At 44.0% G+C, this 14,254-nt stretch overlaps 1 protein-coding gene across 11 annotated transcripts in view; it reads right to left on the reverse strand.

Moving 5' to 3' along the window:
- The window catches only part of RIN2 (Ras and Rab interactor 2), a 225,342-nt gene that overhangs the window by 57,023 nt on the left and 154,065 nt on the right, over positions 1-14,254 (reverse strand). For 6 of the 11 annotated variants that reach the window (XM_086701579.1, XM_086701583.1, XM_086701580.1 and 3 more), the window contains one exon: positions 8,825-8,925. In XM_086701579.1, coding sequence (XP_086557705.1) covers positions 8,825-8,925 — 101 coding nt within the window. The other 5 variants (XM_086701588.1, XM_086701587.1, XM_086701585.1 and 2 more) reach the window with 5 other exon arrangements.

The raw sequence follows: 14,254 nt of genomic DNA on the forward strand, positions 1-14,254 counted from the left end.
AGTTGGTCAATCCTCATAGAATTCCTTGAAACCATATTCCAAAGACCTGGAAGTGGCTTCAAATCAAGAAACAGTTTAAGGGATTAGCAGAGGAAATGAATCAAGCTAGTCATAGCAGAATGTCTTCAATGGGCATGATAGGAAAATGTCTTACTGCAAAAACTATTATCACTATGTGATCTCCTCTAACTATGAACAAAGCCCATGACCCCAAAGCACTCCACCTGGCCTGCCTCCACTGAAGGAAAGAGTAGCTATGTCTATGGTATCACTTGGGAGTTTCAGATGAAAGGATTCTTGACTTTCAGAATGCAATCTAAACTCAACTCAAAGAGCTTCTCTTTCCTATCTCTCATCAGATATTCTTAGTGCTTATTTATTTTTAAGAGAGATACTGAGCGCAAGTGGGGGAGGGGCAGAGAGAGAGGGACACACCAAATCCGAAGCAGGCTCCGGGCTCTGAGCTGTCAACACAGAGTCCAACATAGGGCTTGAACTCACAAACCATGAGATCATGACCTGAGCCAAAGTTAGATGCTCAACTGACTGAGCCACCTAGGCACCCCTGCCATCAGATATTTAAGAATGTGAAAGGTAGAGGCACCTGGGTAGATCAGTCAGGTAAGCATCTGACTGATGCTTGATTTCTGGTCAGGTCAGTTCATGAGATGGAGACACATGTCAGGCTCCATACTGACAGTGCAGAACCTGCTTGGGATTCTCTCTCCCTCTCTCTTTGACCCTCCCCGGCTTGTGCACATGTGTACATGCATACTCTCTCTCAAAAAAAAAAAAAAACATTAAAAAAGAAAAGAATGTGAAAGGTAGGCACTGAAATATCCAAGAGTTAGTGGAAATGTGTGTTTACAATCCTTAGAAATAGATAATGTGTGAGAAGAAACTATAAACTTTTAAAAAATATTTATGTATGTAAGTATGTATGTTTGTAATCTCTACACCCAACATGGGGCTCAAACTCATGACCTCAAGATCAAGATTCACGCGTTCTTCAGACTAAGCCAGCCAGGCAACCCAAAGAGTTTGATAACACCAAACACTCTTTTCATGGTACCTAAGATACTGTAAGATATACCCAATATTCTGTAGCCAAAGATTATTGTGAGCTCCCCATGTTCTGCTGAACCAGACAGGAGCTCACAGGAAAGGAGGAAAACCAACCTTTGTGACACATGTGTTCTAGAAGAGTGGCCTGTTCTCAGAGGCTGTGGAACCTAAAGATGAGCCCCCAACCCTGAACTAATGGCCTATGGTACAAGGAGCATTCTAATATGGCAAAGGAGGAAACATTTACTTTGCTGGATAACAGTGCCTATGACACAGACACTGTGTGAGAAGACAAAATACAAACTGATTTCTGCATCCGATGACTTAACCTTTTTTCCTGACAACCTTGTGAATACACTCTCTGACATCTTCAGAAGAAAGCGGGTATAAATTAACGAAGAATGATCACTTTGTATCTGACTTTTCAAGAGGAAAAGATGGAAAGGAATAATATGGACTGATATCAAATTCTATGTCTGAATTCACTGTAGTTGAAAACATATATTTAAAAAGAAAAGAGAAGAACGTACATTTTTTTAAATATGGAAAATTGCATTGGATGCAGATGTAATAATTAAAACTCCGAGTATAGTATAGCTGTATTAGATTTCTGCACATACATTTTTAGTTTTATGACGCAGCAGCTAATGGTCTTGACCAAAACAATTCATGAGATGCTGAATATATCTACATGTAGGTACTGAACAAAGTAAAGCATAAAGCAAAAGAATCCAAGACACAGGGAGAAATTCATTGGCAGTTTTTTCTGCTACAGGTTTATGATCTAAGATTATATGCAAAAATATAAATAATAAAAGGTATGTACATATTTACACTTTTCTCATAATTTCTGGATTGTCTTCTGTTTTTATCTCCTTCCCCCAAATAATCCTTTCCATAAATATCATCCAATGAACTCACTGTGGGCTCAGAATGCCCCATGACTTTACCCTTGAGCTTAAACCTGTAAGAATTATAAAATGATGCCCTGCTAAAACTAAGGAGTTCCCATTCCTGACTCCCACAGAATTAACATCAGTACTTGAGTCACGGCACACAGGTATCCTTACCTGTCTTCATCCATCATGTTTCCAGAAGCTCTAAAGCCACACACCCATCCAAATGGCTAAAATAAAAAAGCACTCAATACCAAGTGTAGACCAGGAGAATAGAGAATTCAGAAATCTCATATACTGTTGGTGGAAGTGTGAATGAATAGGAGGACTGGAAAATTTGGGGGCACCACTTACTGGTTTTGAATTATTTAACCATCCTACAACCCAACAATTCCACTCCTATAATCCTAACTGAGGCATGTCCCCAAAAAATATGCATAAGAATGTATAGCAGCATTATTCAAAATAGCCCCAAACTGGAAACAACTCAAATATCCATCAACAGTAGAATTGATAAGCCAATTGTGTTGGGTTTGTGCAATGGAATACTATACAAAATGTCGAACGAAAGAAGTCAGGGTTAAAAGAGCATATGCTGTATGATTCCAGTTATATGAATTTCAAAAACAGGCAAAGCTAATCTATGGCAACAGAAGTCAAGAGAGTAGTTATCCTCAGGGTGCACAGCACTTCGGGGGTGCTGAGAATGTTCTGTTTCTTGATCTGGGTGCTCCTATGTAGTATGTTTACCACTGAAAATTCATCAGCTGTGTTCTTATTTCTTTTTCTTAATCACGTTTTATTTCAGTGGAAAGGTTTTTTGATAAAGCAGCACTGAGCGAAAATGGGTTGCTCCGGATGGCCACAGAGCAGCTAGCTATGGTCACTGTTGTCAGGGGAGTTAATGCAGTGAAACATTGGGCATGTCTTCCCCACCCTGTAAGCCACCGAGCTTCTCTTCTGACCTCGTGTTCTAACATTGGTCAAGTGGAAAAAGTGAAGGGCTGTACCAGGGACTGGCAGTCTGAACTTCTTTTGGTTTTGGTATCAATGCCACTGCATAGCGCTGGGAAGCTCAGAACTTCCTGGGGCACTTAGCCCCTTCCAGAAGAAGTCAGTGGAGGTGACCAACTGCTACACTACAATATTGGGCAGAGCTGGCCAAGGAATTTTTGAGTTCTGTGTGTTTGGTTCTGGGGTGGGGTGGGGTTGGGGGTAGAGTTTCAAGACCCAGTGATCCCCAGTGATCCATTTAGTCTGGAGTGTACCTGCAAGGTGACAGTAGGAGTGAGGGAGGGAAAGGAGAGGAAGAGAGAAAACAAAGGCAACAACTGCCTTCAATGACCTGGTCCAGCCAGAACCCTCGGTATCCTGCAAAGCCAGCCTGAGCCTCATCTCATAAAGTTGCTTTGTTTGATCCCTTTATTCTACTTGAAGACAAAGGAAACTTTAGAGACTTATCTTAGCCTAGAGGTGATGGGTCCAGATGGCAATGAGGGTGGAGCACTGGCCTACATCAGGCCTGATGTACTTGCCCCCAACTGAAAATGGACTATGAACTCATAGGGAAGGGAGAGGAAAGTACAAGGCCTTCATTTCCCCACACTCTGGTCTCTGGGCAATGAAGTGGAGAAAAAGAGGAAATAAGAAATAGCATTTAGAGAGTGCAGGAACAAGAAATCCTTGATCTCTTTCCTGGCTTCCTAGCTTCTTTTTTGGTAAAAAGCTAGCAGAGGGCACAGAGTTGATTTAATCAGATGCTCCTCTACTGGCAGACATTTACAACAGCCCATAACCCAGATATGATGGAGGAAGCATGGCTGGCACATAGTGGAAAGGTGCCCTGGTCCCTCTTCTTTGCTAGGGAGCAAGCTTAAGGCTCATCACACATTTTCAACTTCATATTTTTTTATGTACCAGCTGGGGTCCGCTAACTGCTTTACAGGGTAATGTCTTGTTTCTGCAAGAGGCTTCTGATACTTTAATACCTATAGAATATCCAAAGGCCTGGCATTTTTCATTCATTCATTCAAATGTTTACTGAGTGTATGCTACATGCCAGACACTATTCTAGGGCACTGAAAAAAAAAAAAAAAAAAAAACACAATGAACACAGACCAAACCTCTGCTCTCAATGAGCTTCCCTCCTCATACTGGGAGGCACAATTTAAGCAAGTGGACATATATGTCAAGTCTGTACAAGTACTATGAAAAAAAAATAAAGTCAGCTAAGGTGACAGAAGAAATGAGGGTCCAAAGGTGAATGCTTCCTGGAGGAAGGGCATTCCAGGCAGAGGGAATAGTAAGTGCAAAGGCCAAGAGGTAGGAACCTTCTAGGCAAGGAGCTGGTGGGTCTGGAGCAGAGGGATGAAGAGGGCAGAGGTCGTAAGAGAAGACGGTGAGGGGATGTGAGGAGTCAGAGCCTGGAGCATCTCAAAAGACATGGCGATGATTTTGGTTTTAAATGAAAAATACTGGGGGCACCTGGGTGGCTCAGTCGGTTAAGCATCAGACTCTTGGTTTTGGCTTAGGCCGTGATCTCATGGTTTGTGACTTCGAGTCCCACATTGGGCTCTGCACTGAGCAGAGCCTGCTTGGGATTCTCTCTCTCTCATCCCTCTCTCTCTGCCCCTCCTGCATGCTCTTTTTCTCTTTCAAAAATAAATAAATAAACTTTAAATGAAAAATACTGAAGGGCTTTGAACAGAAGTGACATGACTTGGATCTAGATTGACAAAAGTCAGATCCTTCTCTATGCTGCTTAGAAAACAGCCCAGGGAAGGCAGGACAGGTAAAAGCCGAGGCACCGGGAAGGTGTGTCCTGCAGCGGTGCTAAGAACAAGTAGTCCGATTGGGATTCTTACAGGTAGGGCTGCCAGGGTTTGGAGACGGATGGGAGCACAGAGATAAGAGACGGACAGGCATGAGGGATGGCTGTGAGGCCCAAGCACCTGCAGGCATGGTCACTGGGATGGGGGAGACCAGGGAGGAAGCAGATTTATGAAAGGAAACCAAGGGCTCAGTGTTGGTCTTTGTGAGTCTGAGATGCCAGAAGTTGGGCTGAATGGACAGCTGGATGCAAATATCTGGATTTAAAAGAAGACCAATCTAGGGATCTAGGCTGGGAATCATCAGTATATGCAGGGCATCAAAGCTACAAAACTGAATGGGGTTAACTATGAAATTACACTAGAGATCTCTTTTTAATAAATAAACAACATACTGTGTTCACCTGCTGCCGACATGGTACAAAGTCCTTTTACAGCTATTAACTCACTAAATCTTTCCAGCCACCCTGAAGTCAATCTCTATTATTATCCTCATTTCACTGATGTGCACACCAAGGCACAGTGACTTTTTTTAAAAAAATATTTTTAATGTTTATTCTTGTGAGAGAGAGAGAGAGAGAGAGAGAGACAGAGCATGAACAGGGGAGGGGCAGAGAGAGAGGGAGACACAGAATCCAAAGCAGGCTCCAGGCTCTGAGCTGTCAGCAGAGCCCAATGTAGGGCTTGAACTCATGAACCATGAAATCGTGACCTGAGCTGAAGTCAGACACTTAACTGACTGAGCCACCCAGGTGCTCCAAGGTGCAGAGATTTTTAAGCATCTTGCTCAAGGTTAGTGGGAAAGAGAAGGGTGTGGGGAGGAGAAGAGAGGCTGAAGGCTTGAGCTCTGGGTGCTCTGGAGTTAGGAGGTGAGGGAGATGAGGAGAAACCAGCTAGGCGATCAGAAGCAGCAGCAGGCAAGATGAGAGGAAACGAGGGAGTATGGTGTCCCCAAAGCCAAGCTAAGCAAGTGTCCCTGGAAGGGAAGATAGATCAACCATGTCAGATGATGCTGATAGGTCAGGAGGTGAGAACATACCACTGGATAGGAAAATGACATCTTTACTTTCACTAACCTGGTTTTGAAATTAACCTCCTCCCATTTCGAATGCAGGCAACAAATGCCAGTGGTTCCCACAGTAGCTGAGACTCTGTCACCAACAGAAACCCCGAAACATTTTCATTGCTGGTACCTAAGTACTATTTCTGCTTATCTTGGCTTCTAGATGAAAGTAGTTCCTAGACCTTGCTATTTATTTTTATTTATTTTTTTAATGTTTAGTTATTTTTAAGAGAGAGAGAGAGAGAGACATAAAACAAGCAGGGGAGCGGCAGAGAGAGAGGGAGACACAGAATCTGAAGCAGGCTCCAGGCTCTGAGCTGTCAGCATAGAGGTCGACATGGGGCTCGAACCCGTGAGCCGTGAGATCATGATCTGAGCTGAAGTCAGATGCTTAACTGACTGAGCCACCCAGGTGCTCGATGGACCTTGTTATTTAATGTGTTAATAAAGAAGTACCTGTGCTATAGAAAGCATGCATTTTAAGAATTCTGATCATTCTACTGTGATAGAATTGTTTTCCCTATGTCATCCTACATATTTTATTTTATTTTGTGCATTTAAAATATGATTCTGAGAAGGGGACCCATGACACACAAAAAAGTTAAAGATTTCAAGCTCACTTCAATATTAACCACAAAGGAGCAACCAAAAGCCAACACAAGTAGAGGAACAGCATTCCTCACCTAGCGCACCAGCTTGGCACTTAACCCGCCATCCAACAAACTAAGAGACCATAGACACTTCATGGTGATTGTGGCTGGGGTAGATGAGGCTATTATCACAGCTCACACTCACCGAGGATGCCACAGAGGAAGGTGACTTCAGTACATCTGTGTAGCCACTGGGATGTGCCCAGTCAAGGCCCCTGGGGTGGGGGGTGATGCTTCTTCTCTCTACAGGGTTTTCACTTGAGGTAAGGTCCTCTTTGCCCTACCTCTCTGATATCTGACCACCTTAACATCATCGGGCAAAATAGAGGAACTAACAGCAAAGTCAACACTCCACACTTCTACAAAATCTGGGAAAGACCCCAGCGCAGAAGCCACAGCCTCATTAGTCTGGCTTTTTTCCAGATCACACAGGTCACACGTTAGTAGAATGAGGGCCATACTGGAGCTTTACCTCGTAGGGTAGTTAAGAGATTCAATGAGCCGGCAGCTGTGACGCACTTACAACAGTGGCTGGCACATGGTAAACACCATAGGCATTGTTCACCAAAGACAATCTTGCCTTTTCTCTTTCTTTCTCACTAAAAAAAGCACCAATAATAAAATGCCTCTGAAATTTCACAAATTCAATGTTAACCAACACAGCATTCAAGAGTAAGTGACATTAATTTGTAAAACATAGCTTTTGTGGAATGCTTACAGTCATTCTCAAACTTGAAAAGAAAAACATAGAGATGTTAAAGAGTAAATGGCAGCCCAGCTCTCCCACCCCGATACCTACTGCAGTCAGACATCAAGATTCTGATGGCACCTGACATACTTTCATGTCTTCTAGCTAACCTAACATCCCTGTGCCTTACACATGGAGGGCTGGTTTCTGCCGTTGGTGTCTGTCATCTGCAGAGTTTGGGACTATCTTGCAGTACTGCGTTTCCTGGATATAGGACAAGTCAGCTCCTCAACCTCTCTTCTTTGCCTTTCTGTCACCAACCTGGACTTCCAATTTAATTTTTGCTCAATAATGCAAAGGGTAAAGAGAAATCCCTGGCTAAAGTTCCACAGAGTTTGGCACTATTCTGACTGTGAGGTGGAGAGTTTAATTAAAAGTCACTGTGCATTTGTTTAGTTTATGGGGGAAAAATTAGCCACCAAGGTCAAGGATAATCATGGAATGCCAGGGTGCTGCACAAGTAGCTTGGGCAAGTAGCTGTGGTCTACTCCCCACATTTTGTAGAGAAAGAAAGGAAATGGACGGCATGTAGCATTTCCACAGCTATGAGGGAATACAGTTCCTCCAGAGACACAGGAGAGTTAAAGCACCCCCTTCCAGCTGCAAAGTGCCTCTTTGCAAATTGCCTGCTCTCCCTGCAGTCTATGGCAGGGAACAAGTTGGGCTGGTTTGAAACTTGCCTGGGCAACCAGCACCACCTGGTTCGCTTGCTGTTGCAGGATTCCTGCCTGTCTCATGACTTGTAAGTAAAGCCTACCCCGGGGAATCTCACCCCTACACTACACCAGGCTGCCTCAACCCATTTCCTGGGAAAGAGGGGAAACCTAATAGTTTGGGCTCCAAGGCACCAAGTGTCTGTGTCATTTTGTAGTGACTATATTCTGTTACCTTTGCTAGCAATGAATGACAGCATCCAAGAGCTAAGATGAGGTTTTAGTGACCTCCTCCAACCTGCCACTGCAACCCTGGCCTCTGTACTCCTATTCTCCTGATAAAGACCACTCCCTTACAAATTACTCAGATCAGGTGCGATACGTGCACAACACATCACGATTAACCAGCATAGCAAAATGCCCCCCCTTTCCTTAATCATTTACAACCACATCCGCACTACAGTACACTGGGTCACATTTTAGGTTAATAGCTATGACAAGTGCTAGGGTTTTTTTTCTGACCTGAGAACGCAAAACGAGTCCATCCTCTTTAGGGCTCCCCTTTAAACCTTCTGGAGACTGACACCGGCTACACTGAATTCTATTTTGCACGCGGAGGATCCTGCTGCGTTATTGTTTCCATCACTGTGAGTAGGTGGATAGGGCAGCTAGAACTTTAGGTTTCCGGGTTCTGGTGCCAGCAGGCATTGAGAGGTTGTAAAGTTCAAGTGCCTTCGAAGTGATTAAAATAAACACACAAGTGGTTCCTAGGCCACTCCCACCTCCTACAGAGAGCTTCATCTGGAGAGGCCACCACACTCCCAGTTCCCAAACTTCTGACGAGCCGAGATGGCAGTCCTCCTAGCCGCTAGGGTTCGCTTAGCCCCCATCTGATGCCCGGCACCTGATCGTCTTGGTCACCTGTGGGCTTCGCTGGGTTCCAGGCCATTTTCCAGGCTGACATCTGTCTGCACCATCTCCTGTTTCAGTTCTCCGATCTCCGAGGCGATTGTGTCAATGAGCTATTCAAAGACAAAAATAGTGTGACGTCAACAGTGGAAGAGGCGTGCCCAGAGCCAGAGGAGCCTCTGCCACTTCAATAGCACAGAGACCACCTTTTTTTTTTTTTTTTTTTTTTTTTAAATCCTGGCTGTGTGAATTTCCTCTAGCCAGAGGAAAAAAATAAAGAGGGTGGGAGCAGATTTTTCTAAAATAAAAAAAAGAGGAAGAACTTAGGTTTCGGTACAGCCCTAAGAAAAAGGATATGACACCCAGTTTGGTTTCTCAACATGAATACAAAAAGGAATAAACAAATCCTGTAAAACCAGGCTTCCACATTCATTTTGTCACAGTCAAAACTCAAGAGGAATTCCCTGCATTAAAATTTATAGAATCATGGTTCTGATTACAGAAATAAGCATATTTAAAGGACCTGTATAGTTTGTAATCAATTTCCAGACCTTAAGTTTACTACTCATCCTATTCTTTGCTTTTTATTTATTCTTTTTAATAAAGTAGACTGGGAAAAAGGAAGAGAGAGAGCTGCATGGAATGTGCAGCGGGGGACTGGAGAGGGAAAAGTACCTTCTTCTTGCAGAAGGCTTATGCGGGCTTAGATCCTCTACCCATACACCTGGGAAGAGGCTCCAGCTGAAACTGAAGGCTGGTCTAAACTCTTGAGGCCACCTAATCAGTTATCTAACAGAATCCTTCCTGGTGCTAACTAGGCATTATATGTGTAGAGCAGCTGTTCTCACTTATTTTTAAAAATATATAGTTGTTTTTATATAAACATTATTTATGTCATAACATAATAGATTTATCCTTGTTTTGAAATAAGTATTTTAGGGGCGCCTGGGTGGCTCGGTCGGTTAAGCATCTGACTTCGGCTCAGGTCATGATCTCACGGTCCGTGAATTTGAGCCCCGCGTCGGGCTCTGTGCTGATGGCTCAGAGTCTGGAGCCTGTTTCCGATTCTGTGTCTCCCTCTCTCTCTGCCCCTCCCTGTTCATGCTCTGTCTCTCTCTGTCTCAAAAATAAATAAACGTTAAAAAAATTAAAAAAAAAAAAAAGAAATAAGTATTTTAAAAATGTCTCCATTTTAACTCCTAATACAGCAAGTATCTGTACATATAATCCACATGAACACTAGTTCTTCGGGGTTCTCCATAATTTTTAATAGTATAAAGGGAACTAAGGACTAAAAAGTTTGACAATTGCTGTTATAGCCAAAGACAGGTATTGTCTTGCCTCAAGCAGTTGTTATCCCACCCAGACTCTGGGAGAAACTTCTTTTGAGTTTATAGGCTGTTCTAAAATGTTGACCTCATCTGTTCATTCATTAATTCAACAAACTTTTATGGGCACCCACTTCATGCCAGGTTATACAAGCACAGAATAAGGTTGGCAGTTCTGATGGAGATGATACTCTGGTGGAGCACAGTCCACAGCCCTGAGCACTGAGAAGTTCCAGGATGAAAATGGAACAGGGTGATGCCATAGGGGGCAGCTAAGTGGCCACTACTCTAGCTAGGGTGGGATGGTGAGGGTAGATCTTGAGGAAGTGATGGAGACCTGAATGAGATGGGAACCATGAAAAGATCATGGGAAGACCCCTCCATACAAAGAAAGTCCCAGAGGCTTGTGGCATGTGGGGAGGCATGTGGCAGAGAGGCAGGCAGGGACCAGGTCTACTGGCATTCTAGATCATGTATCCATAAATTTGAGATTTCTACACTAAGAACCATCAAAGGGCTTTAGGATGGAAAGACATTTTCTTTGTTTTATGTTCTAAAAAGATCACTTTGGCTGCTGGCTAAAGATGGTTTGTAAGGACAAGAGGAGAAGCAGCAAGACCAGTTTTGAGGCAATTACAGTGATCCAGGCAAGAGTGGTCCAGCTGGCTTACAGCAAGGTGCTAGCAGTGGAATTAGAAACAAGATGGGTGGGGGGGAACAATTTAATACAGCAATTGAGAGAAGTTGACGGACTCAATGTAGGAGGGGTAAGAAGAGAAGAATCAAGGACAACTCCTATGTTTTTGGCTTGAAGAATCAGACAGATGGCAGTGCCCTTGACTGACATGGGGAAGGGTTAGGTTTGAGGAAAAAATCGAGTTGGATATTGGGTAGGTTAAGCCTTATTTGATTTTCTTATTGGCCATCAACAAATTTGTAAGTGGCTTTTGACTGTCAGTATGGAGAGATTTACACATTTGGAAGTCATTGGCATATGTGTTAGCATTCTAAAGCCCTGTGACAGGGAAAGATTACCTGAGGGGAAAGTGGAGATAGAGAAGGGGTCCCTGCAAATAGGGACACTCTGTACACTCCCAGTATCTGGTGGTCAGAAGAAGGGAGCCAGCCAGGTCCTCCATGCTTGATCCATCCCTATTGTGTGTTCTGGGATGCAAGTGGTAGGTGAACATTCTAGAAGCACTGGGGACTTGGGAGAGAAAATGACTAGGAGATCCCTTTTACACATATCCCAGTGGCAAAAATTTAAAAGTCTGACAATCCCGGGGCACCTGGGTGGCTCAGTCAGTTAAGTTTCTGAATTCAGCTCAGGTCATGATCTCATGGTTCGTGGGTTCAAGCCCCACATTGGGCTCTGTGCTGACAGCTCAGAGCTTGGAGCCCACTTCAGATTCTGCCTCTCTCTCTCTCTCTCTTTCTCTCTCTCTCTCTCTCTCTCTCTCTCTCTGCCCTTCCCCCACTCACACTCTTTCTCTCAAAAATAAGTAAACATTAAAATAAATAAATAAATACAAGTCTGACAATCCCAAATATTTGAGAATGTGGGAAAACAGTAATTCCCCAAATGCTGCTAGAGGAGTGGGATTTGTAGAGCCACTTTGAAGAGCAATTTGGGAATGTCTGGTAGAGTCAAAGACACCCAGATTCCTAGGTATGTGCTCTAGAGAAATTCATGCCCATGGGTGCAAGGAGACCTTTATAAAAATATTTGCTGCATCATTATTTGTAAGAATACCAAATTACAAGGACTTAAATGTCCATTAATAAGAGAATGGGTAGAATGAGGTATAGAATACTACATAGCAGTTAACGTTAATGAACCAGAGTTATCAGTATTAACACATATACAAACACAAATGCTCAAATTTTTTTCATAAAAGCAAGAAAAAAAAGTTGAAAAGGGTTATATCCAGTATAAAAAGTTTAAAATCATTCAAAACTGTACTATACTATAGTGTTTATAAATACACACATAGATAGACTACTCCAATGTGTAATATGGGGGTTATAATCTTAATCCAGGATAGTGGTCACCTCTGGAAGAGAAATGGATGGAGATGTTCACAGGTCAGGGTTTCAACCATCTGTGAGATTTTCTTTCTTTCCTTCCCCCCCACCCCACCCAGAGAGAGTAAGCGGGGGAAGGGGGCAGAGGGAGAGAGGGAATCTTAATCAGGCTCCATGCTCAGCTTGGAACCAGATGCAGGGCTGGATCCCACAACCCTGGGATCATGACCTGAGCCAAAATCAAGAGGCAGATGCTCAACCCATGAGCCACCCAGCTGCCCCGAGATTTTATTTCTTAAAATGAAATGGCAAAATGGTAAGATTGACAGAGCTGAATGCTATGTGTTTAGCAGGATGTGTGATTTTCAGTATGTTTATTCATAATCAAAATTATTAGGAAAATAAAAAGGGTGGATGTGTATGAAAATGGAGGGAGATGGAAGATCAGAGAAGGTGGGAGTGAGTGGGGTGATGAAGGCAGTCTGAGTGTCTGTCCTGAAGCTCCTCAATCTGGGCTGGGTCAGTGTCCCATTCTGGGCCATGGCTATGGTCCTGGACAAGAGAGTCACACACAGGAGGGTCACCCACAGTCTCAGGCAAACCTAGGAGACAGAATTCCCATCCCTAGCAAAGAGGCAGGTCACTAGGCACAACCACTGTCTCCACCCTCAGTCACCTTCACAGCCACCATATTAATTTGAACGTAAAAATAGCCTTCCCCAGGAGAAGCCCTTGATCTTCTCCGACCAGATTGTTCCTCCTGATACTGGTCTTGCTGACACCTTTGGTAGCATCTCCAGACCTCCACATGCCACACTTGTTTCCTTCTCTGTCCCTGACCAAACACAAAGAACCTAGAATTTGTGGTTCTCACTTAGTAGCACTCAGATTTATCTGTAATGCAGAAGTGCAGTGACCCTAAGACACAAAGGTGGACAAGGACATAGGGTGCACTTGGCTGGGTGGCTATGGTACCCTTCCCAGCTGCATGAGGGTTTTCTCAGCCTCCACCTCTCCCCTCACCCTCGTTTCTGCCCTAGCTCATGCATCTGATGTCACAGGGGGTTGTACCTGACAAAGGGACCAGAGTTTAGCATTCCAGAGTCAAGCCTGACTCATTGAATGATCTATTTTTACACCCACCACACCCCTCCCCCAGCCAAAGTCATCCCCACTCATCTGCTCCTCCCTGAGGTCTGTCCTGGTGTCAATGATTGGATTTGAGAGCTTCCCCACATTGTTCCCAGATACGTGTGTGTGTGTGTGTGTGTGTGTGTGTGTGTGTGTGTGTTTAATTCCTGTAGATGTTTGATCTTGTCTCATCTCTTCCCAATTTAATTCTTTGAGGACAAACACAGATAACCTGCCACCCACTAAAGGGGGGCAGTTTTCAGCTAACCTTTCCCAGGTTACAGACAATAGCAGTTTCAGCTTAAGTGCTTTATCAAAGTTGGTGTTGCTAATCAAAATTTCTGCATATCCACTTATGCAACCCAAGACCCCACCACATCTCTGTAACTGTCCAGAATTCCTACAAGACGGGGAAGGGGCTGCTTAAGCATCTGCCAAGCCAGCACTGCTCTTCACAACCCTATTTGTCTGCCCAGGATGTGTGTGGATACCCGGGAAGGTGGCCACAGAGCCAAGTGGCTACTATTCAGTGCAGTCAGAGAGGAAGACAGGACACTAGGTTCCAGGGCACGAAGCTAGGGAGACAGTGGTTCTACCAAAAATACAGCATCTGTCTCATTTCTAGAAAGCTTCAAGTTGTGAGGAAGGACCCAAACCCAAGAGACAGACACCAAAAAGCACTGGGCATCACAGAGTCTAACCTGATAAAGCCAGGGCATTGCCTGTGTTTGTTATCTACCGCAGGGAAAAAGAAAGGGTGGTGTGCCTACCTTCCCATACAGGGAGAGAGGGGGCTGCTGTAAAAGACAGAAGTGAGGAAGTCAAGCCAGGGCTTCTGTCTCTGGGTTCCTCCCTCATTCTACTCAGAACCCAAGGTACTCATATCTTCACACATGAGCATTCATGCATAACAAAGCACGGAAAGCCTAAACTGTTCACCTGGGTGATTTTCATGCTA

This window comes from Puma concolor, chromosome A3, assembly GCF_028749965.1.
Source record: "Puma concolor isolate L17-30 chromosome A3, mPumCon1.1.hap2, whole genome shotgun sequence".
Taxonomy (NCBI): Eukaryota; Metazoa; Chordata; class Mammalia; order Carnivora; family Felidae; genus Puma; species Puma concolor.